The following is a 26981-nucleotide window of genomic DNA, read 5'->3' as shown; positions in this document are numbered from 1 at the left end:
GCGGTTGTTGCTGCCAAGAGTTTTTATATTTATTCTGATTATCTTTGTCTAATATAAAAATCCATTTGATAATCTGAAATGACCCAATCATCCCAGGATAGTTCTGGTTCTCCGTCTTTCCATCAGAGAGACTGAGAACTACATCAGCTACAGACCAAAGAAGCTCCAACCTCCTGGAGCTTCAGCTCCTTCTGAATTTCTCAGCACAGACAGGATGCGCTTTCAGTTCAATTTCAGTTAAATTAATACAATTTTATTTAAAACTGCAATTTTAAATATGTTGTTTTCTAAAAGAACGACTGATTGCCGAGAAGTGAACTATGACTATTTTTTAATTTCTTGTCGATATTTGTTGTTTAAAGTCCTTATTAAATGATAAATGAGCTCCAGCTTAACCTTATGAGACATAAATAAACGATGAGTTAGTTTTCTAAAACAAACAGAAAAGGTTTGGTTTAGATGAGAACGTTTTTATTATTAGATGTTTTGTGGCAGCGGAACTCCTCCCCGGCCGTGTCGCTCTGCTCAGCCCGGATCCTGAAACAGTTTCCGGGGGACAGGGTACCAGCAGCAGCAGCAGCCATGGCGGATCAGCTGCTGGAAACAGTGGAGAGACTTCAGTCCCGGATCCAGGACAACCCGGAGCCCCGAAAGGTAAACCACTCACCCGGTCCGAGTGAACCGGGATCACGTTTCTGAACCACCGAGTCCCGAGAACCGTCTTAAGCCGAGAAACGTCACAGATCCACGGACACGGCAGCTTAGCGAGATTCGCAACCATTTTTTTTTTAAATGATGCGTTCACGGACTGCCGTCTGGCTCCAAATTACCGAGGACCTTGACAGTTGGATTTTACTGTGGTGTTTACAGCTGCAGCAGATGCTTTATAGTTACTTTGAAAAGTATCACAAAGGTAGATTAAGCTTCATAAAATCTATTGGTGTTTGGTCAAGTTTAGTGATTGAATAATTTTTTTTTTTATTACTAAAACATTGCTAACTGACTCCATAAAATATTTACTTAAATTCAGCTTTTGAAATGTTTTTGTAATTTTTAGTTAATTTAGGTTTTTTAGTTTATTTCTTTTGATCTGACTGATAAATGCTTTTTACCCAAACCTCATGTTTATAATAAATTGACTTTTATTCAGTTGTAATTAGTTTTTACCTATGGCACCAATTTACAGCACAAGTCATTTCAAGACAAACATAAAAATATAATCTAAGTAATCCATAACAACCAAACTGTACAGGATATGAATGATGTGTTTTATTTGCATGGTGAGCTGGCCATGACTAACAGTTTGTTTTTCTGTTACCTTTTCATTTAAAGTTTGACTGGATTCAATATTTACTGGAGTTTAAAGATTTTATTCAATGAATTTGATTGAACCGTCTTAAAAATATCTAGTCTTTTTTCATTTTATTTGATTATTTTGTTTTAATTTTTTAATTTGCTGATTATTTTGATTAAAATTCATTTTAATTTGATTAAATTTCTTTATAAAACGTTGTTTTTCAAATTAACTTTTTTATTTGATAATTATATTCGTCTTTATTACATTTATTTTATGCTATTTCTATTATTTGAAATGTGAATTAGCAAAACCCATATGTTTGTGAGTTTCTTTTCTTAGTTTCATTTGAAGCAGATTACATTTTAATCACACTTTTACTTAAACCGAAGCCTTTATTTCGATGTTTTATATGTTAACATTTCATTGTTATTGTCATTATATCAAATAACTAAAACGATAGCAGGTGCTGGGAGGTTTTCCTCGCTGTTTATTTATTTCACAGTTTTTCAGTTAAAAAGAAAACTGAAAAATAAATCAAATTATTAGAATTTATCGAGCTTATTGTTCATACAAAATCCACCGTTTTAAAATCAAGTGAAAAGACACAGTTGGAAGCGTCGAGATTTCCGACAGTCTGTGAATGCATCGCGCAACGTCACTGTATTATTGAGCTTTAACTTGTTAATGCTGACCCGTTTTATGGGAGTTCGGACCCAAACGGAACTGTGTCAGCCTGTGGCAGGGTCTGGCCGTTCACTGGGAGGCACCATTAAAAAACTACAACAACAAACACAAACGGAACCAGTCCGATACCGGAGGCTCCAGCCACAGCAGCTGTTAGCCGCTCAGCTAGCCGCCGTCAGGACGGTCAGAGGAGTCCGAGCTGCGGCTGAAGGCCTGAACGTTCCCCCTGCCCTGGTTCCCTGAAGCCGAGGCGCAGCTGCGGGTTAGACACCGGGTTCTGCTGGAGGACCTCCGGGAGGTGGAGGTGTCTGAGCTCCTCTTTGTGTAACAAAAGGCTGCTGGTGGCAGAGATGCGTTCAGGGACCAGAAGAGACACCGAAGTACAGAAAAACTGGTTTAAATCTAGAACCCGCAGAAAACCAGGAGAACCGTTCTGTAAAACACTGTGAATCTCTAAACCCACATTTGGCAGCAAGTTGTCAGAGCAACGAAACCAACAGTTATTCTGTTACATTTTCTGTATTATTTCAAGTTTAACAAAAAACTATTTTTGGATCAAATTTACCTCCTAAATAGGTCGGATTTAGTAAATAAAGTTCAAAAACAAAAGTAATAATGATAAAGTAAATGTTCTTTTCACTTCACACTATATGAACAGGTCATATCTGATCTGTTTGTTTTAATGACTGTGTATTAATTTCCTTTCATTCCTGAATTTAAGGTCAAACGTGTTCCAAAAGTAAAACTTCTTCCTCTTTCTAGTCTTCTCAAATGTTCTCCCAACTCTGAAAGCTCCCCTGTCATCGAAGACACTGAGCCATGAAAATGTTCAGCGTTATTCCTGCAAACGCATCTTAAGGCGTCCAACATTACGGAGTCATTGTTATCCCATTTCTTCATCATTCCTTACTGGGGACAGGTCAGGACTTCAAGCAGGGTAGTCCATTAGCTGGACCATCTTCTTCCCCAGCCATACCTTTGGGAATGTGTGAAATCCTCATACCCACTGTGAAGCACGGTGGTGGAGGGATCAGGATAGGGGCTCGTTTGACAGCCACAGGACCTGAGTGCAGATTGTGGTTTTCCGTAGTCTTGGTGAATGTGGGAAGAGTTTCCTTGGAACAAGATTTGTGGTCTTGAAGGCAGCAGCTGCAACTTTTTCACTGGTTGACTTCCACGTTGATGCTGCCATCACAGAAGTGGACATGATCTTTGCCAGGTACTCTGATCCAAGCCAGTACCATGCAGGCACTGGTTCCTGACAACTGGACCCTCCTTTTCCTCGTCGCTCCATTTCTTCTAACATCTGGAATACTGATCCCAGTCCATGTTCTCATACATCTGTGCAGGTTTGTGAATGTACCTCTGTGTTGCAGAGCTTATCAAAGGTTTCCTAAAGTAATCCCTGCTCCCGGTGATTCTGTCAGCTCTGGATGGTTCGTGATTCAGGTCCATTTGAAGGATCAGAGATTACGATGGTCCATCTTAACCTTCCTGCCTGAAGTTCCTTCAGACTTTGTTGGTTTCGTGATATTCTGCTCTGTAGAGGGAGAAATATTTAAATCCCTTCCAAATTGTTCTGTGAAGAACGTTTTACTCTGTCGTAGAACTTTTTTCGCATATTTGGACATCCTCTGAATATCTTTGCTACTCTGTGATTTATCCTGCTGTTCGCTTCAACAGTTTTAAATGATGTCATGATTTTTCCATCTTTAATAGCATTTAATTATCCTCGGTGGTCTGTTGTATTAAATAAAACTTTGTTGGATGAGTCTGTTAATTAGTCCTTTTGTCCTGATTAGATCACGTCTAACTGTAAACTGTTGGTTTTCCAGTTACTGAAGACTCTCAGAAGACTGGGAGAAGTGCCGATGACTGTGGATATACTGGTGGTAAGTTCTGCTCAGAAACTGGTCCACTCTGCAGGAACTTATCCAGCTGTTTTCAGTGTTCACCTGCAGGGCTTTAACCGGTTCTGCTGCATTGATCTGCAGATCCTGAACATGTTTCTCACGCCCTTTAAAGCACAGTAGATGACCTAAGGAGTTACTGCAGCCCGATGTGTTCAGGAGCGGTACAACACATCTTTTCTGCCTGAGGCTGTCAGACTTTTTAACCTACATGTAGCCTCCAGAACTGTGCATCCTAGATAGCTGCAATTTTATATATTTCATTGTGTGTGTTTCCCCTAGACCTTTATTGGTGTATATTGTAGGTTTTTATTGTTGTGTTTTATACTAGGACAAACAAATTTCCCCTTTGGGGATTAATAAAGAAATATTACCATATTTTCCGCACTATAAGGCGCACTTAAAAACCTTTAATTTTCTCAAAAAATGACAGTGCTCCTTGTAATCCGGAGTGCCTTATATATGGATCAATTGGTTAATTGGTTGATCCATACTGGTTGTACACGGCGCTCTGTCAAAATGTTTCAGTACGACTGGTAAACTACAAAGCCGCACCGCTTGCAGCATTACGGCTACCGTAGTCAGGGGCGTCGCCGAAGTAATAGCGGTAAACACCTGTACTGTGCTTAGTCCTAGTCCAACACCACTTGTGTGTGTATAACGACCCCAAAATGGCACCTTTCAAGAGACACGCTTACGATGCTGAGTTCAAACTCAAGGCTGTCAGCTACGCAGTCAAACATAGGAATAGAGCAGCAGCGAGAGAATTCAACAGTTAACGCTACTATATTGTGAATGTACTAACGTTTGATTTAGTGCATCAAACTGTTTCTTTTACGTGTTTACTGAATCAGGGAAAAGTTCCCTTTCACGTTTTAACTAACGTTTGATTTCAACTTCAACTTCATAGACTCCAATGCATTCCTAACGTGCGGTTGGCTCTATTCAATAGAATTCTATGTAGAGGAGACCTTACCATGAGAGTGAATGGAGTTATCAGAACACTGGTTTGTAGTGTATTAATAAAGTTTGACTGACTGACTTATCTGACTGTTTTGTTGACATTCTCTTTAGCTCCATCTAGTGGATGCATAACGCAACCCCAGTCAAACGTTTGACTGCAGTAGCTTCTATTTTATGCGCCTTATAATCCGGTGCGCCTTATAGTGCAGAAAATACGGTAATATCAATTAATCAATCAATGCTCAAACCAATGAAATGATTCTCAGCTGCTAAAGGGAACATGTGACACCAGCTCAGTGAAGTGTTTTTCTTGTAATTTAGATTTTCTGTTGTTCCACAGAGAACTGGAGTGGGCAAAACTGTGAACTCCTTCAGGAAGCACGGAGATGCCGGAGATCTGGCAAAAAGCCTGGTAGCAAAGTGGAAGAAACTGGTTCCTCAGACTGCAGACAGGTACCATCTGCACATCTGTGCCTAAACATGCAAACGGCACTAACCAATATGTTCTCAGGTCTCTGCTTGCTGGCTTCTCTGCTTGTTTGGTTAAAACAGTCAGAAGGTGTCCTCATGTACAGACTGACTGAGTTTATTATCTGGACCTTTGGCATAGATGTGTAATAAATAGATACACAGCTTTATTTACGCTGACACCCAGGAGTGGACATCCCACCAGATTCAGCCCAAGGTCAGAGCGTGAAGCTCAGAGAAATGACCAAAAACCCCAGAGCTTCAACTAAGACTCAACAGACCTCAGTTAGCAGGTTAAAGGGTAAAGGTCATGACACTGAACCAGTATGGTTGTTTAGAAGGGTAGAAGGAGCAAGGAAGTTCTCTCTGAAAACAAGATGGCAGCAGGACTTAGGTTAGCCAAGCTGCATCTGGGACAATGTCTTCTGGACAGATGAGACCAAAGTAGAGATGTTTGACCATGATGGACAGAGCCCTGGTGGAGGAAACCAGACTTGGCATATTAGCACAAACAACTTCTTTCAACGTTGAAGCACAGTGGTGGAGGGATGATGATAAGGGCTTGTTCTAAATGAGTGGATTATGGACTCCTCCGTATGCCAAAGTATTTTAAAGTCCAATGTGAGGCAGGTCCAAACTGGTTGTCAGTAGGAGCCCCAAGACAGCAGCTGATCTTCAACCGAACCACCTCAATGACCTGAAGCAACGATTGTGGGGTGGACTTAGTTTTTAAGTCAGGTGTTACCTGCTGAATATGAACCATGAGAGCTGATGGTGCTGCATTTAAGGTTCTTCTTCTCTGCCGTTTCTCCTCAGACCCAACAGTAACACCAAACCAGCTTCCCAGTCACACCACAGATCCCACAGAGAGCCATCCTCTGAGGAAGAACCCTCTTACATGGAAGAGGAGGAGGAGGAGGAGAGAGGCTATCACACAAACTACTCCCCCTCACCTCCTTATCAGGAGCTGTATAGCCCCCCGCAGCGAGGGGGATATGAGTCAGAAGAATATGAGCCAGAGCCAGAGCCAGAGCCTAGCCCTCCACCTCCTCCACCTCCTCCTCCTCCTCCTCCTCGTAAGGAGGTCCGCCACAGCAAACCGAGCAAAGAACCGAGCAAGAACCATCACCACAGCGAAAGAAACAGAGATGAAGAGCAGTGGCAGCCCAGCGCTCAGACCAGCAATGACCGAGGAGGAGAAGGAAAGAAACGAAGCGGAGACCGGGAGAGGCCGAAGAGTCCGGTGCAGAAGAAGCACAGCAAGAAGTCCACGTCACACGACAGCAAGAAGGAGGAGAAGAAGAAAGGAGGAGAGGAAGGTGAGTCTGGTGTCCAGTTTCTCACAACACATTACTCAAAGCAGAAGCAGGTTCTGATGGAATGATCGGGTCTGATCAGAACATTTGGTCTGTAGAGATTATTTATCAGAGTGAGTGTAAAACACTCAGAGGGCTTCATGTGGTCACTTTGATCATCAGCAGAAGCTACGTTTCTGCTGAGAACGACTTCCTGTTGCAGATCATCATCTTCAACGTTTCTCAGGAAGTCACAAACTGTTTCCTGTTTACGTCTCAGAGCGTCAGGGGCTGGGATTCAGTTATGGAAAACTGAAACTGCCTCCTCCATACAATATTTATTCATATTTGTCTTAAAACTCAGTTGGTACCGGGCCGGCGCCGGCTTAGAGGTAGAGCCAGCGGCCCACGTTCTGGGGTTCTGCTCCCGACCCTGGGGACCGGCATGTCTACTGCAATAAAAGCTGCCAAAAAATCTTTAAAAATCAGTTGGTACCAAAATACAAAATGTATTTAATAAACTAATTCTTGACAGGAAATAAAAATCAGTTCATTAGAAATGATTTAAGTGTTTCTAAATATTATAATTTCAACAATAATAATAACTAATGTCATTGTATGGAAAACCAGACCTGCATAAATCAACTTAAAAACAGACCCAAAAATATTTCTCAGTAAAATAATTTCTAATTATTTTATTAATAATTTGACAATTTAATAAATATTTTTACTATTTTTGTTCCATTTGCTGTCATACTTATTATTTTATTGAGCCATATATTTATTTCTGTAATTATTCTGGGCAGGTTTGAAACCCCCGAAAAATGATTGGATCATAAATATTTCATACCTGTATTTTCTTTACATCACAACTTTTATAAACATAAAGATGTACACAAAAAAATGAAAAAAATACAGCTGCATAATAAATGTACAATAATTAGACTATGATTATGTTTATAAAAGTTAGAAATCAATTTAATTAATAAATAAACATATCATAATTATATTATAATATTAATCTAGATTTTATTATTAGAAACATAAATAAATAAATAATAACAATAATAATAAATAATGATCTTGTTTATTTATGGAAGCAGCAGCTCCGTTAGGAAGGAGAAAGATAAAAATAGAAACTAATTTGGACATAGATTATTTGTAAAGCAGAAAAGGCTCTATGGCACTGTAGAGCCAGACGTATTGGGTCTCAGCACCAGATCAATGAGTTCTGGTGGTCCAATCACGTCCATGGCTGCAGGTGTGGAGAATCCTGACTGGCCTGCAGAGTCCTGACCTCATCCTTCCTGGACACCTTTGCGATAAATTAGAGCGGAGGCTGCAGTTCTGGTTCTGATCTAACTATGAACTCACTCCTACACCTTGGAAGATGTTTACAGAGTAGTTCAAGTCTTTATTGTTGGCAACGGTGGGTCCATCAACGAACTGGACCTTAGAGGTTAAGAACAGGATGTCATCAAAGTTCATGTAGAAGTAGGCAGGTACTTCTGCCTGCATTTTGTATCTGTTAACACACAAAGCAAATAAATTGAGTCACTTATAAGGAAGAATAATAATAAGAGTAAGAAAACTATGATTAAAGTTTTGCTGAATGTATTTAACAGAAAGCACAATAGAGCCATCTGAACTCTGAACTCTGAACTCTGAACTCTGAACTCTGAACTCTGAATAAAACAGATCAAATCAGAATAGTTGCAGTTAATGGTCTGAACCACTAGATGTCACTACGTCTTCAGTGGTTAAATCATTCCATGCTTCAGTGAGGTGATGGCATCAGATGTTGTGTTCCTGAACTTTCCATCATCAGGTTCTGCTCTTCCAGGACGACCTCGACCTCCAAAGGACTCTCTGTCCAAGGAGGAAGACAACGACTTCGAGACGCCCACCATGTCCTTTGAGTCTTTCCTTACGTACGACGCACCGACTCCTGTCAAGAAGAAGAAGAAGCCGTTACCGTCGTCTTCATCCTCGTCACACAGCAGACCATCTCAGTCATCCTCCAGTTCATCTTCGCGTCAGAGCAGAACAACGTCCTCCAAAGCGAGCAAAGCGAATGGATCTCAGAGTTCCAAAAGGACTCATTCCAACTCCAGGTCTTCAGCGGCCGAACCAAAACCAGAGAAACGCAAAAGGGTGAGAACCACCAACAAAACGTCCTCTCAGGAGGAAGTTCCTGTGTGTAGACCTCCTATCTTGTCTTAGATGAAAGCTTATCTTGCTGCTGATTGAGAAGATGTTCTTTTTTTACCTTCAGGTTGTCGAGGCTCTTCCGATTCTCCCAGACATCCCTCTCCCAGCGATCCAGCCCAACTACAGACCGCTGCCCTCCATCGACACGCCGCTGTCCCCTCAGAGGCGCAAAGGTAAGAACCAACACCACCAACCAATAATAATATCAGTAATAATCATAATAATATTAAGTCTCATTTTAAATAGCAAAAAGGAAAAAAACTATTCCAGAAATATCTAATATAATTTTGAACATTGAAAAAAGCATTTTAATTTAAATCTAGAATATATTAGGATATTTAGGATAATTATTATTCATATTGCCTACTTTTCTGGCAGATTAATAACTAGGAACAATATATTTACAGATAGATTCAATGGGATGCTATATTAGTTTAAAATAAGTTCACTGATCATTAATAATTACATCTGAGATCAATAAAATCACCGTTTCTGGGTAGAACTGCATTTTATCCTCGTTAGTTTTCAAAGTTAATCCAAACAGTCAAAATTGTGATGCACTTATTTTAATGTTTTCTTCGTGAACTTTAATTCTGCACAGGTATTAGATGAAATTACTTTATTATCACAGTTTAGAAAATTACAAAACAGCTTGAAAGCCAGGAGGCCACATTCTGTCACAAGGCTGAACCGGATCAGGGTTCTGTCAGGGTTCTAACACCCATGTGGACGCTGTCGGTGCTGCCAGGTGTTGATGTCATACAGGCGGCCATCTGTTTCCCAGGTTTGGGCCCAGAGATCTGGATACAGGTTCCTTCAGTTTGTTGCATTCAGTTTATCATCTGCAGAAAGGCAGAAGGTTATAAATAATTTGCTGTGATGATTAGATCATAATAAGGTTCAGATCATTTTCTTTCCCGTCCTAGAAGAACGCTCACCTTTTAAAAAGCGTAATTCATCCCTATTCCCCTGTCTCAGAAAGCAGCGTTGGAGCTTTTCCAGGATGAGAACCATGGCCTCAGACTTTCATCCCTGCTTTAAACACAGGGGAGTCTCACCTGCAGCGGGAACAAGCCCGACTTCCTTCCAAGGATGCAGACTCAGATCTTCGTTTGGACTGAGAGCCTCATAATAGTCCGACTTAGATTCCTGCATCTACTCACAGAACATAGATTGTTAAACCACCAGCCAGAACCAAAAGCACCTGTGGACGGGTCAAAGACTAACTCTGTTAGGTTCCACATCAACGGTTCCCTGGTCCAGATGGTTGATAAGAGTTTGTAACCTGAAGAAGGTTTGATCTGCAAAATGTGAAGAGGTCTACAGGACCTGCATTCTTTGGATATTTGTCCTTCTGCAGGTCTTCTTAAGGAAAAAAACAATATGTATATTTATATATAAAGTCAAACTCATTCAAGTCTTCCTCGTCTTTCAAAGCCCAGGAGACGTCGTAAGATGAGCGTAAAAAGTGAAATCAGTGCAGCGAATAAAATCCTGCAGAAGCAAAATGCTTAGAAACTTGCAGCAGCTGCAGATGTTTCTGCTTCATGCTCTGATTCGAGCAGTTTGAATGTTTGGGATGAATGTGATTGTCGCTGACGCCAGCAGATAAACCTCCTGAAAGTTTCCTGCAGCTGCAAACAACCTTCCTGTTGAAACTTCTCTTACGGTTTTGGGTTTCACTGGTTCAGGCTTTACTTTGTGGTTGATGCAGGTCTGATTTCAGGGCCATCAGATCTGCAAACACTGATCCCAGCTCTTCTCTGATCCTTGATGGTTCCCCGGCCTCTCTGTGTTTTCACTTCCAGTTCCCGTGTGTAATGACGAGGAGGATGCAGGCTTCACCGGGAAGCGGTTCAACTCCAAGATGGTGGTCTACTCGGGGTCAAAGACGTCCTACCTCCCCAGGATGATGACCCTGTACGAGCAATGCATCCGGGTTCTGCAGAACAACATTGACTGTGAGTTTTCCTGTGGTCGTTGTGAAGCTGACAGGCTTTTTATTCCTGTTTTCTGTGTGGAGGACAGACAGAAAACAGGTGTGACAGTTTGGTGTCTTTGTGCTCTTACCAGCCATCGCTGAAGTGGGCGGAGTTCCCTTTGAGATCCTGGAGCCCGTCTTGGAGAGATGCACTCCGGAGCAGCTGTACCGGATTGAGCAGAGCAACCAGGTTTGTCAGAACCTCAAACCTGAGGTCATCTGTCTCCTGAGAAGCTTAGTTTTTCCTCTTTCTCTCCTTGTTCAGTGCTTCACGGAGGACTCGGATGATCTGTGGATGCGCCACTGTAAGCGTGACTTCAAGCGCGAGTCTCCTCAGGAGTTCGAGTCGTGGAGGGAGATGTATCTGCGGCTGCACGACGAGCGCGAGGAGCGGCTGAGGTTGCTCACCCAGAACATCAGCTCCGCCCACGCCAACAAACCCAAAGGTAGGTGGAGCTTCTTCCGAGTCTCACTGCCATTTCTGAGCTCCTGAAGGCAAACGTGAACTAAGATCCCTGATCGTTGTGTCCTTCAGGACGGCAGGTCAAGATGGCATTCGTACACTCAGTGGCCAAGCCGCCCCGGGACGTTCGACGCCGCCAGGAGAAGTTCGGTACCTCCAGCGGTTCGTCAACAGCCTCAACTGCTTCTCCCACCAAGTGAGTGCCCGTTTTCAGGGAACAGAGTTTGGTGAATCATGGACCTCACCTTAATCCTTTTAAACTAACACTTTGATGAAGCCCCTCTAGATTCAGTTTCTGCACTCAGTTTTCTTGAAGCATCCCACAGCTTGATCCAGTTTTCCCACTGTGTCCTACTAAAGTTCTCCAGATCTGTCAGATCTTATCCTCCACCCTTTCCAGGTTTCTGTCAGAAAAGTTTTAGGTCAAAATTGATCATATTTTCTTCCAACTCAACAAAAACTGCAGCTCTATTTGAAAAAGGTAACTCCACAGCATAATACTGCCACCACCATATTTTGCACACTTCTAAGAATAAATGCACACTCTACTTTAATCCCATCCAGTTCAGAGAATTAAACTGGATGAGCAGGAGGAATCTCGTGTCTTTTGGACAGTTCCAGTTTGGTTTCATGAAACTTTAACACATTCCCTCACAAGGGTTGGAGAGATTCTAGGTCTGGAGAACAACTCTGTTACACAAGCTCAACTTCTCAGTCCAGACGTATGCAGATTACAGGAGACACATGTAGACCTCAACCAGTACCAACCAAAAGCTCCTTCAGTGATCCTGTCGGCCTCTTGGGAGCCTACCTGATCGGTTTCAGTTTCATCTGTTTATTGATGTCTTGTCCTCCTGACTAATACAGCGAGATCCTTCAGATCTTCTCCTCAAACAACGTGTCTGCATACAGACAGGAGGTGGATCGGCTGGTCCACTGGTGCAGTCAGAACCACCTGGAGCTTAACCTGCTGAACTTCTGGAGAACTCCCCTCACCATCGTCAACAACACCGTGTCAGCTGTGGACTACTTCCGTTTGCCAGGAACCAGCCTTTCTCTGGACCTCAAACATAGACACAGTTCAGAGGAAGGCCCAGCAGAAACTGTACTGTCTACAGCATCACAAGAAGTCCAATCTTCCTCAGGAGCTGCTGGTCATCTTCTACACTGCTATCATTCACTCTGTCCTGTGTTCATCCATCACTGTGTGGTTTGGCTCATCCACACAACAAGACAGGTCCAGACTCAGGACTGCAGAGAGAATCATCAGGGCTGACTTTCCCTCCATCCAGGACCTGTACAGTTCTAGGGTCAGGAGAAGAGCAGCTAACATCTCCTCAGAACCCATCCTGGACTCAAACTGTTTAGACTTTCACCTTCAGGTGGCGCTACAGAGCAGAAACCAGCCACTGAGACGGGGCCCTGTCCCAAAACCCGCACTTCCACCCTTGTGTCCCTTGCGGGTTCCCGTTGATGGGTTCGAGTCCGTAGTGTGACCCAGTTCTCCAGAGTGGTCCTTAGCCCCGCCCCCTTTGTGCCCCATATCCGCCCTTCGGCGAAGTCCGCTTCGATGCGGGCTTCGCCGAAGTATATTACCCACAATTCACTGTTGCAGATGACGTTCTGAGCAGAAACCAATCACAACCGTCAACGTAACCAGCCATCAAATCAGAATAATAAGAACTACGTAAACTTTAGACAGCAAGCCGACAAATATATATTTTTACTGGTTTTCCAGACTCAACATTGTTAGAAACCAGTGGGTTCAGAGTGAGTCTGGGCCAGTAGATCATAACACTGAAGTTACCTTTTAAACAAACACTGGAGCAGCGAGAGTCTGGTGTATAAACCTACGTCACTTCCTGCACTTTCTTCTCCTCAAAACCATCACTTGTTACAGTTTTAAATCGTTTTTTTTAGCAGCAAAACTGAAAACAGCGCTGGTTCCCGCCCTTTTTGATGTTGAAGTTACGGTGCAGAGGTGCAAGTCGATGACGTCACCTCTACTGTCCCAATTCTCCAATTTTACAGCTTGTAACCTGCGCACTTTGACCCCTACATGCACTTGTACAAAGTAAACACTTCATAGAGGGGCGTAGGGTGTAGTGTGGGAATTGGGACAGGGCCATTTTCTCTTCCAGGCTGTCTCTCATATTGGCACTAATTTAACTTGTATACCTACATATTTACAAGAAATGTATTTCCCATCATTTTTTTTATATTATTATTTAGAACGTTTGTACATTGAGAGCAAAGTTTGTGTCACAAACTTAGTGAATAAAACTGGTTGTGATTTTGGAACCGTGGCTTTAACTGAAGGATGCAAATGTCAAGACGGTACTTTTTTTCAGTTTAATCTGATATCAGATGTGAACCCAAACAAATTTTACTTTCACCCTTTAATATTTTTTATTGCTTTTCCCCCAACAGACTTATGCCACAATAAAAGCCTTCATTTCTTTCCCTCTTTCAGAATAAAACCAGCATCCTCTGACTACTCCGGTGATTCGAGCCTCTCCTCTTCTTCCCACATCAACTCTCCTGCTAGCTCATCTCGCCCTTCAGCGCCAACTGGAGGAGGAGGACTGCATGCCGGGCGGGAAAAGCCACAAGTCAAAAGTGAATCTGCTATGATTTTATTCCAGCATTTATTAAAAAATGTTTCAATCGGTATTGATTTAAATCTCCTGAACTTGTTCTTCTTGCAGAAATCGCCCCCATGATGGCAAAAACCATCAAAGCATTCAAGAACAGGTTCTCCCGCCGGTAGTCTGGCAGAGACTGGAGAAAAGTTGGGAATCCCAGCTGGTTTTAATTGAATTTTAATTGCATTTTCCTTCAAACACATGGCATGAACCTCATGGTACTGGTGAGAACATGGTTTCTTTTCTGCAGGTTTCTAAGTATTTATCATCAGTCCTGACTGAGGATTCGACAGCTGAGGTCACCAGCTTCATGCTACAAACAAACCGACCCAGGCGGACACCTTTCACTGCTTTCCAACAGCTTTTAAAGGAACCTTTTCACAGTTTTGTGAATTTAGATATTAGACAGTTCTCCCTTCCTGAGCGGAGCACAAAAACTAGAAACAAACCTGAAATCAGTGAACATCTTTTAAATTAGACCAACGTGTCGTTTACTAGATGTGAACAGAAGCAGTTTTCTGAACAGGATCGGCTATTTTTATGGTCTCGTTGTGGCTCAGAACCAGCAGGCCCAATTCAAGTTGCTCAGAGTAAGCCGGCTGTTGGGGTTAGTTGTTAAATGTGTGATCAATCTCCATGGAAGGTCTATGAATGAAGCACAGGGAATCTATCAGTGTGTGTGATGAGGAGCTCAGATAATCCTGCTGTTTTTACAAGGTTCTGAACTTTTTAACAGTATTTTAGCTGATTTTATTCACCTGTTTATTCATATTTGGTTCCACCGTGTCCCAGAACATCCTGTGTTTTACACAAAGAGCAGGATCAGGACTCAGAAACAGAGAAGAACATGGATCATCGGTGATCTCTGTGCTCTTGGTGTTTGGTTTTTTAGGCGAGTCTCGGGGAAACGGAGCTTATTGATTTCATTCAGAGAGCCACGCATCTTCTGCTGTCTTTAGTTCATACAGTACTGTGCAAAAGTTCAGAGTCGTGTCTCATTCCTTGTATTTCCCATCCAAGTATTGAGACTTTGTCGTCTTGTTTTAAAGCGTTCTGCTTTACTAGTTCTCCAGGCTTTCTGAACTTCCATCAAAAGGTTCGGGGTCATTTTCAGGGTACACTTGTAGCTACAGTTTGTCTTTTCATCCCATCCAAACAAATCATTTCATACCCATGTGCTTCACTGCAGAATATCAGTTTAGTTTTCTTTGTCTCTAGATGAATTATGGAAACAGGAAGTGTCTTCAAGTATGCGTCTGGTTTTCATTTATCTGGGTTTCTCCTGCTCTCGTATCAGTGGGATTTTTAAATGTTTTTAAGCTTTTAACAAACAGGAGAGAAAAGCTAAGCATCTCCAAGCCCAACTCTACTGTGGCTCAAAGTCATGAACTTTAACAGAAAAAAACTGTGAATTATATGAGTAACAGCGCCCCCTCTGGTCACACCGGGACAGACTTGTCATTTCTACTGCTGAGTTTCTTAATGAAGAGGAGCAGCGAGTTGTGATGAAAATACATTTTAAAGGTGTCAGTTAGTGGAATAAAGCCATGCTAGCAGTTTCCATCTGTTTCCAGTCTTTGTGCTAAGCTAGGCAAACAAAGTGCAGTCTGAAAGTTGGATCAGCCGTCTGCTTTAGCCCTTCAAACGAAAACAAGTCGACATATTTTCCTACATGTCCAGTTTTTCTTTTAAGGTACCAACGGAGCTTTTGAGTTAACAAGCTCCTGTTTCTTTTTCTGTCTGACCAAATGACACTAAACCTCTCTGTTGGTTGCTTCATGGCTCCTCTTTGTCAGGAAACCATGCCGTTCAGATGTAATCCTGTTATTCCTGGTGATGCTTCAGAAACACGCCCTGCTGTCTTATTTTTACTTTTCCTGTGGCTCCAGGTCCTGTTTGCCTCCTGCTCCTGAAAGTCTGCTTCTGTCTGCTTCACTGTGACAAACTGTTTTAAATGAGGGAAGTCCATAGGACGTCTGCGGCTTCAGCCCTCCATCATGATGGCATGTATTTATTTTCAGAAACGGGACCTGGTACCCTCCCTACAACACAGGCTCGAGTAAATGGAAAACTGTAATTTTATTAGATTTTAATAAATGTTATGTGGTCGTTTTTATTAAAATTGACTTTTGCCCTGAAACCCTCTTTTTGTGGGACTTTTTTGTGCAGTTTGAATAAAAACATGTGATTTCTGCTGATTGCAATAGGAGGCTGTGCTGAAATATGTAGAGTTAATATGAAAACGTTTCATCTCTTCTTTCAGCTTTTAGGATAAAAGATATTTTAATAAAGACTACCAATCAGGTGTCCTAAGAAATCTGTTTTACCTCTACCTTCACGGTCTGATTAAAGCTTTATAAGGTTCAAACCATCACTAGACTTCAGCAGGAAGTTAAATTGGTTTTCTTTAGCAGTTGACTTTTTTCTTTGTTTTTATCAAAGTGCTAAATATTTTCTGTAGCTGCATTGCATTTTTTCAAAAGAGGTATGATTGAAGTACACAGGATTTAATCTGTAGATGGAAAATGTAGAAATGGATATAGTTATGACAGAATAGCGGTGTCAGAAATGAAAACAGCTGCCGTTCAGCCTCTACCTTTTATGTTTGGATATTTATCTAATTATCTTTGATATGTGATGAAATATTCTTTTTGGCCCTTTTTTCTTTATTTTGTCAGTTTTTGCGACAGGCTTGTAAACATCTTGCGACAGTCAGAGCTGTTTGTTGTAACCGAAGTGAGCCAATCAGGGAGCAGATTACAAGCATGTTTTGGCTTCTAACAGTCGACATTTTCCTGTGACGCTAATGTTATTTTCAAAATAAAATGTAGGCAGGTTTTTGACTTTTAAAAATAAAATTTATAAATGCTTTTAAACTAAATACGATTTTTTTTTAATGGTAATCACCAATAATAGGGTTTCACATTGAGAAAAACCTAAAATATAAGATTTAACATATGCCTAAATGTAGGCAGCTTTGTGACAGAGTTCAAAGGTCTGTGATCGTAACAACAATTTAAGAGCCTTTTATTAGTAATTTATAGGTAAAAACTGAAGGCTAATAGCAAAAAAAAAAAAAAAACAATTTTAAAAAAAGCTAACAGATACTAGACTGGAGTAAAAAAATGAATCAAATAATCATTTATAAAGAACTACGGAAGTCTGTCATTGCAAAGGAAAGATGACGAAAAATCACTTTACGTAAACTGGCCTGGCTATTTTTTTAACAAGTCTTCAAATAGCATATATATTTGTAATAATTTTTGATTATATCTATTATTTTAAATGGTCGGATTTCCACCATTTCCTGCGTGGCGAGAGAAAGCTTCTGGTTTTATTTTGAAGAGCTCATACCGGAAACGCCATGGTTGCCTCTGTTTACTTCACGCCGAACTTACTTCACGCTGCGAAACGAAACTTGCTGATCGAGTCACGGTTTACAAAACGGCGCATTTTGTTCGGAAAAGCTCGTTTTTGTTTGCAGCCGGTACTGAGTTCAGGCGTTTGATTCCACCATGTCCGGCCACGGTCACGGACACGGACACGGTCACAGCTGCGGGTCGGAGGAGCAGCATGAGCCCGCAGAGAGGGGCCTGGAGTTCGGGCTGTACCAGCGCATCGACCTGGAGAAGCTGCAGTGTCTGAACGAGAGCAAGGACGGAGACGGCAGGCAGGTGTTCAAGCCGTGGGACCAGCGGAACCTGCGAGACAAGGTACAGGGCTGATCAAACTCCTGTTTTTTATTGCACCAAACTTAATCTCTTATAATTGTTTAAATTTGCTCTGAATTCTGACTGGGTTAGTCGGAGGTCCGTCTGATTATTGAACCTTGGATCCAGGAGGTGGCCTTCGTCCTGGCTGAGGAACAGTGGACCAGATCTTCACCCTCCACCATGCACTGGAACGCTTTGGTCCTCTAGTTCTAAGGCCATGGTTCTTGACTGGATGGAGGTGGACCCCTCTCTGGGTTGGGGGTCAGTCTTTTCCTCAAGTGGAGATGTTTAGGTTTCTTGGTGTCTTGTTTACCAGCGATGGTAGGATGGAGATGGACAGACGGATTCGGGTTTCGTCTGCAGTAATGCAGGCGCTGCTCTGGTCGGTTAAAGCTCTGGATTTTTACCGGTCTGTCTACGTTTAGACCCTTGCCTATTATTGGTGATAATAGGCAAGAGATTTCACTCTTCCAATCATGATCCATATCGGATCATGATTGGAAGAGTGAAATCTCAGAAACAAGCGCCTGAAATCAGCTTCCTCCATAGGGTGGCCAGACTTAGTCTTAAAGATGGGGTGAGGAGCTCAAAGGAGAGCCGCTGCTTCTCCGCATCGGTTGTTCGGGCAACTGATCAGGATACCCCCTGGACGACTCCCTTTGGATGTTTTCTGGGCACATCTCACTGGAAGGGTACCCTGGGGAAAACCAGAACTCTGGAGGAACTATATATCCCATCTGGCCTGGGAATGCCTTGGGATCCCCCTGAATGAGCTAGATGGTGTCACCGAGGAGAAGGATGTCTGGGGTTCCCTCCATAACTTGGTCTCAAATAAAAACGAAGACGATGGATGGATGAAAAGTCGGGGGATGACAAGGAGCCCCAAATTCACTATCCAGTATGGCTGCCATGTGAGCTTTTTCCTTTTTTCCAGTTCTGGATCCAGAGAACGGAAAACAAGGAAAACTGGACAATGAGAATCAAATAAAAGGTTTGATGTTAAATAAAGTGACCTTTTTCCTTATGTTTTCTATCACTTGTGACCAAATTTACTAAATCTGTGCAGTAAAGATATTAGAAACAATAAAGGTTCGGTTCCGAATCTGTTGTTCCAGCTCCTCGTTTCCTGAAGCTCATCGTCAAGAAGGACGATTTAAAAATAGTTCTGGAAAAATCTTCAAACTGCAAATACCGAACAAAGAAGCATCTGACCATCTTTCTCTCTTCCTGTAGTATGTGGAGAGTGACGTGGATGAAGAGCTGCTGTTCAACATCCCGTAAGTCCTACAGTCACCATCCTCCTCATCATCCACTGTTTAAAGTTGATTCAGCTTTCTGTGTGCAGAGTCTGAGTTCAGGGGTCACATTCAGACATTAAAGCAGGTTTGGCTTGTAAATATTCCACCTGAGCAAGCTTGAAGAACTCACAGTTCAGTGTATAAACCTGCAGTTTCAGCCTGAATTCATGCCGGGTCTCGTTTCATTCCTTATTTACCGAACTCTTCCGTCCTAACTCCTCATGGCTTTTCTCTTCTCATCTGTCAGCATCCTCAGACTAACAGCGTCTCATGTCTTTCAGTTTCACCGGCAGCGTCAAGCTGAAAGGCATCATCATCTCTGGAGAAAACGACGACTCTCATCCAGCTGAGATACGACTGTGAGTCTGTGTTTTTGTGTCCTACTTCTGCCTCTAAGTGGCAGCATTTTCATTCGGTTCTGTGCCTGATTGTTCTCCACAGATATAAAAACATCCCTCAGATGTCGTTTGACGACACTGGCAGGGAACCCGAACAAGCGTTCAGACTCAACAGAGACCCGCTGGCTGAGCTGGAGTATCCAACAAAGTGAGAACACTTAGAAACACCCAGAGATGATCTTCTTGCTCACAGTTTAACTTTGAATCAGGGACAGTCGGAGCAAGAACATTAGAAATGAGAAGTGTTGTGGCCTTAAATTCAAGTCTCTCCACATGATGGTGATGTTCAAGCCTGTGTAAAAGACAAACATTATGAAACACTTTTATGCAATCAATTAGCAGCTCTCTGTGCAGGTTCCTAAGCAGTCTTTACAAAAATGAAATCTATGATATCCTGTTGCATTTTCCAATTATGAATGAGTATGGAAAAGATGTGTTTCCGGATTTTTATGCTGGTTCCGTTTCCAGAATAGAAAGATCTGACTTTCTCAGAACCATTTGCTCTATAATCAAAGTAATGTTCAGACTCATTCAGGTTGTTTTGAAATCAAAACAAAACCAGATATTGCAATCAAAACAAGCTCATGAATTCTTTATCTTGAGATGGGAAAATCATTAAACCGTTGTCACAAGAAATATTGCCTAAAATCCTTGTCTCTAACTCCTATTGAGATAAATCTCTCAAAAAAATGAAACGGTTGCCAACGGAAACAAGCTTAGGATGTTACTATCTCCATGTAACAACACAACACAAAACCAGTATTATTTAGACAGGTTTTATTATAAGAAAACAAATCTTGAGCTAATAAGATTAAAAGCATATTTTATAACCAGATAATGAAAGTATTCAAACAGAAGAGCAAAACAAGCTTGAGATTTCAGTCCTTTGAGATCAAGTCAAAGCAATCTCAACATCTTGGTCTCAGTTTAATGAAATAGTTTCAATGACACATGGGCTCTAGATATTGCTACCTCAAGATACAGAAATAAATAAACTATTATGCCTATAGAGATTTATGTATTTCTTTGCTTCAGGTGATAAAACAGGTTTTATCCACAGCTTTTTGGAACTTTTTATGTTGAGATCTTTCTGATAGGGAGCCCAGGAGGCTGGAGAGCAACCCTTGAACCAAATCAGATTTGTATCTCGATGCCTAGAAAGGTTTTCAGCTTTGAAATGAATAATGTGTTGGATTTCTGTTAGTTTATGTTCCCACTAGATGGATCCACAGTCAGAGCATGGATCTAACCTCATACTGTCTTAAAACGTTGAATTCTTAATCTGGAATTTCATCATTTAATGCGGATTTAAAGGTCATTATCACTTCCTTTTTGTTTTGCGTATTGATTTTACTTAGAAATATTCATGCAGGCGATCTTATTCCATCTTTTTGTGCACATTTCCTTCCTTGAAGCCGTGGTTTTGATTTGAAGTGTCCTGCTGTCTGTCATCATTTGCAGGATCGCTCGCTTTTCCAGCGTCCATCACCTCTCCATCCACATCTCAAAGAACTTCGGAGACGAGAACACTCGCGTGTACTACATCGGTCTCAGAGGGGAATATTCAGAGGTTTGATACATGGATCTGCTGTATCCTGTTTGTGTTTGTCCCTGTCTTCTGATCGCAGGGAGAACTATGCTTAGTTTAGATCCTTCTGGCAAATCTCCAGTTCATTTTTACATATTTATTGGGAATACAATGGTTACCGGTTTAGTATCCTTCTGCTCCGATGTTTATTGTCAACTTACTGAATTTCCAAACATCTCTTCTGCTTTGTTCTCTGTAAGGCTCACAGACATGAAGTGACCATCTGTAACTATGAGGCGGCAGCAAACCCAGCTGATCACAAAGTGGAGAGCATCATCCCACAGACCAACTTCATCTCCTGAGCTCTGGAGGGGAGGAAGAGGAGGAGGAGAGATTCTAGAGGCGTTTGCTGAATGTTTAATGATGAGTTCAGAGCTGCGTTTAGGCAGGGAGGATGAGTCTGAGTGGGAGCGAGCACTGAAATCCTGAAAAGCAACGTGTTTTAGTTGTTTCCATGGCAACATGGTGTGAAGGCTCTATAATGCTGGCGAAGATACATGAAATATTTTTCTCTGATGAATTCTGCTGTTAAATAAAGTAAGGAAGGCAGGACAGGTCATTTTTCTGTTACATGAACATCTTGGTTGCCATGTCAACAGCCTGGATTCATCATCAGCTGCATACAATAACATCTCCAGATTTAAATGATAAACAAAGTTGATTCTGAAACAGATCTGAAGCCATTCTTGAACTTTTTTCATCTTTGCTGCTGCTTAAAGAAATAAAAATAAAAGATGCTACAACACGGCTCTTTGTTTTAATGCACCCAGAAGTATCTGCTGCCCCCTGCTGGAGCTTTGTACCGTGGTAAACAAATTATCAGTAAATGTGAGTCAGATCTGTGTGGAGGGAGATCAGCTGGAAATGTTTCAGATTAACATATATTGCACCAAGTGCATCAGATTCATGTGCAGAGGTGACTTCATGTCAGCATGGATCTATCAAGTGAGACTTTGAGATAGTAATAGTTACTTCCAAAGAAAAGGCGAACCACCATCCTCACTGCATCAAAATGGCTTCATATGCAGGAAACTGCAGCTGAAGGAACATTTTCAATTACTCATCAAGAATTTCAAGGCCATCAGTTCAGAGCTTGCCCAACATTGGCAGCAGGTGGGGTTGGATGCCTTTGCATGCATAGTGAAAGACATATGGACAAATGTCCCTGTGACAAGAAGATCCTCGAGGCAGACAGCAGGAGACTGAAGCATAGTTATTTATGAATCCTCCAGGTTGTTTGGGACAACTGGAGAAGAAAGGCTAGGAGATCCCATGTGCCCAGCGTGGTGCTGGCACTGAAGCATCCTCATGTCACCAGGTGTGGAGTTACTTCTTGTCCAGGGAATTGGGCTTCCTCTTCTGCCCAAGAACACTGTCATGAATAAAGAGTGTGATCAAAAACCTCTCCAGAAGCAGTTTGGTGATGGTCTCGATTCTCTAGCCTGATGGAGCGCTGGGTTGAAAAGCTAAGTTATAAAGTGGCACAAAATCTAACTCAGCCAGAGGTACTAACAATCTGTCTCTCTCACTCACTATATATATATACAGTACAAAGTTTGGACACACCTTCTCATTCAAAGAGTTTTCTTTATTTTCATGACTATGAATATTGTAGCTTCACACTGAAGGCATCAAAACTATGAATTAACACATGTGGAATTATATACTGAACAAAAAAGTGTGAAACAACTGAAAATATGTCTTATATTCTAGGTTCTTCAAAGTAGCCACCTTTTGCTTTGATTACTGCTCCACACACTCTTGGTATTCTGTTGATGAGCTTCAAGAGGTAGTCACCTGAAATGGTTTTCACTTCACAGGTGTCCGAACAATTGGGAAAACTTTGAAAGTGTCCCCAAGTGCAGTCGCAAAAACTATCAAGCGCTACAAAGAAACTGGCTCACATGAGGACCGCCCCAGGAAAGGAAGACCAAGAGTCACCTCTGCTGCGGACGATAAGTTCATCCGAGTCACCAGCCTCAGAAATCGCAGGTTAACAGCAGCTCAGATTAGAGAACAGGTCATTGCCACACAGAGTTCTAGCAGCAGATACATCTCTAGAACAACTGTTAAGAGGAGACTGTGTGAATCAGGCCTTCTGGAGACAGAACCCCCGGAAAGCTGCTGGTCCGGATTCTGTCTCACCAGCCAGCCTGAAGCACTGCGCTGATCAGCTGTCTCCAGTCTTCACAGACATTTTTAACACCTCACTGGAGACATGTCATGTGCCAGCCTGCTTCAAGTCCTCCACCATCGTCCCTGTTCCCAAGAAGCCAAGGACCACAGGGCTTAATGACTTCAGACCCGTCGCCCTGACCTCTGTGGTGATGAAGTCCTTTGAGCGCCTTGTGCTCTCACACCTAAAAGACATCACCGACCCCTTCCTGGACCCCCTGCAGTTTGCCTACAGAGCCAACAGGTCTGTAGATGATGCAGTCAACCTAGCCCTTCACTTCATCCTCCGGCACCTGGACTCCACAGGAACCTACGCCAGGATCCTGTTTGTGGATTTCAGCTCTGCCTTCAACACCATCGTCCCAGTTCTGCTACAGGAGAAGCTCTCCCAGCTGAGTGTGCCCGACTCCACCTGCAGGTGGATCACTGACTTCCTGTCTGACAGGAAGCAGTGCGTGAGGCTGGGGAAGCACGTCTCTGACTCCCTGACCATCAGCACCGGTTCCCCCCAAGGCTGTGTTCTCTCTCCTCTGCTCTTCTCCCTGTACACCAACAGCTGCACCTCCAGTCACCAGTCTGTCAAGCTTCTGAAGTTTGCGGACGACACCACCCTGATCGGACTCATCTCTGATGGCGATGAGTCCGCGTACAGATGGGAGGTGGACCATCTGTTGGACTGGTGCAGCCAGAACAACCTTGAGCTCAACGCTCTAAAGACAGTGGAGATGGTTGTGGACTTCAGGCAGAACCCAGCCCCACCTGCCCCCATCACCCTCTGTGACTCCACAATTGACACTGTGGAATCTTTCCGCTTCCTGGGAACCATCATCTCCCAGGATCTCAAGTGGGAGCCAAACATCAGCTCCCTCATCAAGAAACCCATCAGAGGATGTTCTTCCTGCGGCAGCTGAAGAAATTCAACCTGCCAAAGACTACGATGGTGCACTTCTACACAGCCATCATTGAGTCCATCCTCACCTCCTCCATCACCATCTGGTACGCCGCTGCTACAGCCAAGGATAAAGGCAGGCTGCAGTGTGTCATTCGGTCTGCTGAGAAGGTGATTGGCTGCAGTCTACTGTCGCTCCAGGAACTGTACACCTCCAGGACCCTGAAGCGGGCAGGGAAGATTCTGGCTGATCCCTCCCACCCCGGTCACAGACTCTTTGAGACTCTCCCCTCTGGCAGGAGGCTGCGGTCCATCCGGACCAAAACCTCACGCCACAAGAACAGTTTTTTCCCATCTGCCACCAGCCTGGTTAACAAAGCCCAGAAACCACCCTGACACTCTCCCTTCCCCCACACCCCCCCTTTTTTGCTGACAGGACACCTGTAAACTGTAACTCTATGAGTTACATTAACGCTCAGCTTGGACTCCTGCTTTACTTGCACACTGATCATCTGCACTGTTGTACTGCTCTTGCATCTTATACTGCTCTATATTTACTCTCATTCACTTAAAACTGTGCACATATATTTATATTATATTGTAGATATGTTTATACTGTTTAATTTGTATTGTATTGCACCGACTACGCCAAAACAAATTCCTTGTATGTCCAAAAACGTACTTGGCAATAAAGCTTTTCTGATTCTGATTCTGATGGTAAAATATCTGCTAGGAAACCACTGCTGAGGACAGCCAACAAGCAGAAGAGACTTGTTTGGACTAAAGAACACAAGGAATGGACATTAGACCAGTGGAAATCTGTGCTTTGGTCTGATGAGTCCAAGTTTGAGATCTTTGGTTCCAACCACCGTGTCTTTGTGCGGCGCAGAAGAGGTGAACGGATGGACTCTACATGCCTGGTTCCCACCGTGAAGCATGGAGGAGGAGGTATGATGGTGTGGGGGTGCTTTGCTGGTGACACTGTTGGGGATTTATTCAAAATTGAAGGCATACTGAACCAGCATGGCTACCACAGCATCTTGCAGCGGCATGCTATTCCATCCGGTTTGCGTTTAGTTGGACCGTCATTTATTTTTCAACAGGACAATGACCCCAAACACACCTCCAGGCTGTGTAAGGGCTATTTGACCAAGAAGGAGAGTGATGGGGTGCTGTGCCAGATGACCTGGCCTCCACAGTCACCGGACCTGGACCCAATCGAGATGGTTTGGGGTGAGCTGGACCGCAGAGTGAAGTTAAATATGCCAACAAGTGCTAAGCATCTCTAGGAACTCCTTCAAGACTGTTGGAAAACCATTTCAGGTGACGACCTCTTGAAGCTCATCAACAGAATACCAAGAGTGTGTGGAGCAGTAATCAAAGTAAAAGGTGGCTACTTTGAAGAACCTAGAATATAAGACATATTTTCTGTTGTTTCACACTTTTTTGTTCAGTATATAATTCCACATGTGTTAATTCATAGTTTTGATGCCTTCAGTGTGAAGTTACAATATTCATAGTCATGAAAATAAAGAAAACTCTTTCAATGAGAAGGTGTGTTCAAACCTTTGGTCTGTACTGTATATATATATATATATATATATTCGTACTCGTCGTCTTCCACTTAATCTGGGACCGGGTCATGGGGGCAGCAAACTCAGCAGAGACGCCCAGACGTCCCTCTCTCCAGACACCTCCTCCGGCTCCCCCAGGGGGGGCCCAAGGCGTTCCCAGGCCAGCCGAGAGACATAGTCCCTCCAGCGTGTCCTGGGCCGTCCCCTGGGCCTCCTCCCGGTGGGACATGCCTGGAACACCTCCCGAGGAAGGAGTCCAGGAGGCATCCGGTATAGATGCCCGAGCCACCTCAACTGGCTCCTCTCGATGTGGAGGAGCAGCGGCTCTACTCCAAGCCCCTCCCGGTTGGCCGAGCTCCTCACCCTATCTCTAAGGGAGTGCCCAGCCACCCTACGGAGGAGGCTCATTTCAGCCGCTTGTATCCTTGATCTCGTTCTTTCGGTCATGACCCAAAGTTCATGGCCATAGGTGAGGGTAGGAACGTAGACCGACCGGTAAATCGAGAGCTTGGATTTTCGGCTCAGCTCTCTCTTTACCACAACGGACCGGCACAGCGCCCCCATTACTGTGGCAGCCGCACCGATCCGTCTGTCGATCTCCCGCTCCATTCTTCCCTCACTCGTGAACAAGACCCCGAGATACTTGAACTCCTCCACTTGAGGCAGGAACTCCCCTCCAACCTGAAGAGGACAAGCCACCCTTTTCTGGTCGAGTACCATGGCCTCGGACTTGGAGGAGCTGATCTTCATCCCAGCCGCTTCACACTCGGCTGCCTTACAAGAGAGGCTGAGGAGTGTGATTCCCCAGAGGCAATGTTGAAGAGGCGTGTCAACCATAACAGCCCAACATCCAGAGACTTGAGGTACTCAGGGCGGATCTCATCCACTCCCGAAGCCTTGCCACCATGGAGCTTTTTAACCACCTCGGTGACTTCAGCCTGGGTGATGAAAGAGTCCAACCCCGAGTCCCCAGCCTCTGTTTCCACCAGGGAATGCGTGATGGCAGGATTGAGGAGATCCTCGAAGTACTCCTTCCACCGCCCGATAATGTCCCCAGTCGAGGTCAGCAGCTCCCCACCCCCACTGTAAACAGTGTTGGTGAAGCACTGCTTCCCCCTCCTGAAGCGCCGGACGGTTTGCCAGAATCACTTCGAGGCCAACCGGTAGTCCTTCTCCATGGCCTCACCGACCTCCTCCCAGGTCCAGGTTTTTGCCTCTGCCACCACCCGGGCCGCGGCACGCTTGGCCTCACGGTACCCATATATATATATATATATATATATATATATACCTACCTTGTTTGTCAGATTTAGAATAAATGTACCTTTTGAAAATAACCTCTAAATAGGTATTAAACATACAAAACATTTTTTTTTTTATTGGTCTGATGAACTATTCTAATCTTAAATGTGTTTTCATTAACTGTGGG

General features: G+C 43.3%; 2 protein-coding genes and 1 long non-coding RNA gene across 7 annotated transcripts; 2 read left to right on the top strand and 1 right to left on the bottom strand.

The window, feature by feature from the left end:
- Positions 1-454: 454 nt before the first annotated feature.
- Positions 455-803, bottom strand: LOC124879304. The gene is made up of 2 exons (XR_007040995.1): positions 668-803; positions 455-594 (listed from the first exon to the last, which is right to left on the bottom strand). It is a non-coding gene; the product is annotated as an uncharacterized LOC124879304 (long non-coding RNA).
- eloa (elongin A) lies at positions 503-16057 on the top strand. Of its 5 annotated transcripts, XM_047383789.1 has the most exons (13): positions 503-654; positions 3817-3873; positions 5195-5307; positions 6139-6641; positions 8446-8771; positions 8893-9001; positions 10637-10789; positions 10902-10999; positions 11075-11255; positions 11345-11468; positions 13746-13891; positions 13981-14063; positions 14168-16057. In XM_047383789.1, the coding sequence occupies exons 1-12, from the start codon at positions 583-585 to the stop codon at positions 14040-14042; spliced, it is 1944 nt and encodes a 647-aa protein (XP_047239745.1). In that variant the 5' UTR covers positions 503-582; the 3' UTR covers positions 14043-14063; positions 14168-16057. The 5 variants fall into 5 exon arrangements, with proteins under 5 accessions (XP_047239745.1, XP_047239746.1, XP_047239744.1 ...); XM_047383790.1 differs by having other exon boundaries at positions 504-654; positions 8461-8771; positions 13981-16057; XM_047383788.1 differs by having other exon boundaries at positions 504-654; positions 13981-16057.
- Positions 16058-17273: 1216 nt separating this feature from the next.
- pithd1 (PITH (C-terminal proteasome-interacting domain of thioredoxin-like) domain containing 1) lies at positions 17274-21661 on the top strand. The gene is made up of 6 exons (XM_047383793.1): positions 17274-17630; positions 18864-18907; positions 19210-19287; positions 19370-19474; positions 20788-20896; positions 21115-21661. Exons 1-6 carry the CDS (start codon positions 17433-17435, stop codon positions 21214-21216), a joined length of 636 nt encoding a protein of 211 aa, XP_047239749.1. The 5' UTR covers positions 17274-17432; the 3' UTR covers positions 21217-21661.
- The last annotated feature ends 5320 nt before the right edge of the window (positions 21662-26981 follow it).

This window comes from Girardinichthys multiradiatus, chromosome 13, assembly GCF_021462225.1.
Source record: "Girardinichthys multiradiatus isolate DD_20200921_A chromosome 13, DD_fGirMul_XY1, whole genome shotgun sequence".
NCBI classification, from domain to species: domain Eukaryota; kingdom Metazoa; phylum Chordata; class Actinopteri; order Cyprinodontiformes; family Goodeidae; genus Girardinichthys; species Girardinichthys multiradiatus.
The sequence above is the reverse complement of the archived record's forward strand: the minus strand, read 5'-3'. Positions and strand labels throughout refer to the sequence as shown.

Excerpts from the sequence above, each read along its gene's own strand:
- eloa (XM_047383789.1), top strand. The coding sequence starts at position 583 with ATGGCGGATCAGCTGCTGGAAACAGTGGAGAGACTTCAGTCCCGGATC. Across the intron at positions 655-3,816 it reads ACAACCCGGAGCCCCGAAAG|TTACTGAAGACTCTCAGAAG; the intron begins GTAAACCACTCA and ends TTGGTTTTCCAG. Across the intron at positions 13,892-13,980 it reads GGAAAAGCCACAAGTCAAAA|AAATCGCCCCCATGATGGCA; the intron begins GTGAATCTGCTA and ends TTCTTCTTGCAG.
- pithd1 (XM_047383793.1), top strand. The coding sequence starts at position 17,433 with ATGTCCGGCCACGGTCACGGACACGGACACGGTCACAGCTGCGGGTCG. Across the intron at positions 18,908-19,209 it reads GAGCTGCTGTTCAACATCCC|TTTCACCGGCAGCGTCAAGC; the intron begins GTAAGTCCTACA and ends CATGTCTTTCAG. Across the intron at positions 19,475-20,787 it reads GAGCTGGAGTATCCAACAAA|GATCGCTCGCTTTTCCAGCG; the intron begins GTGAGAACACTT and ends CATCATTTGCAG.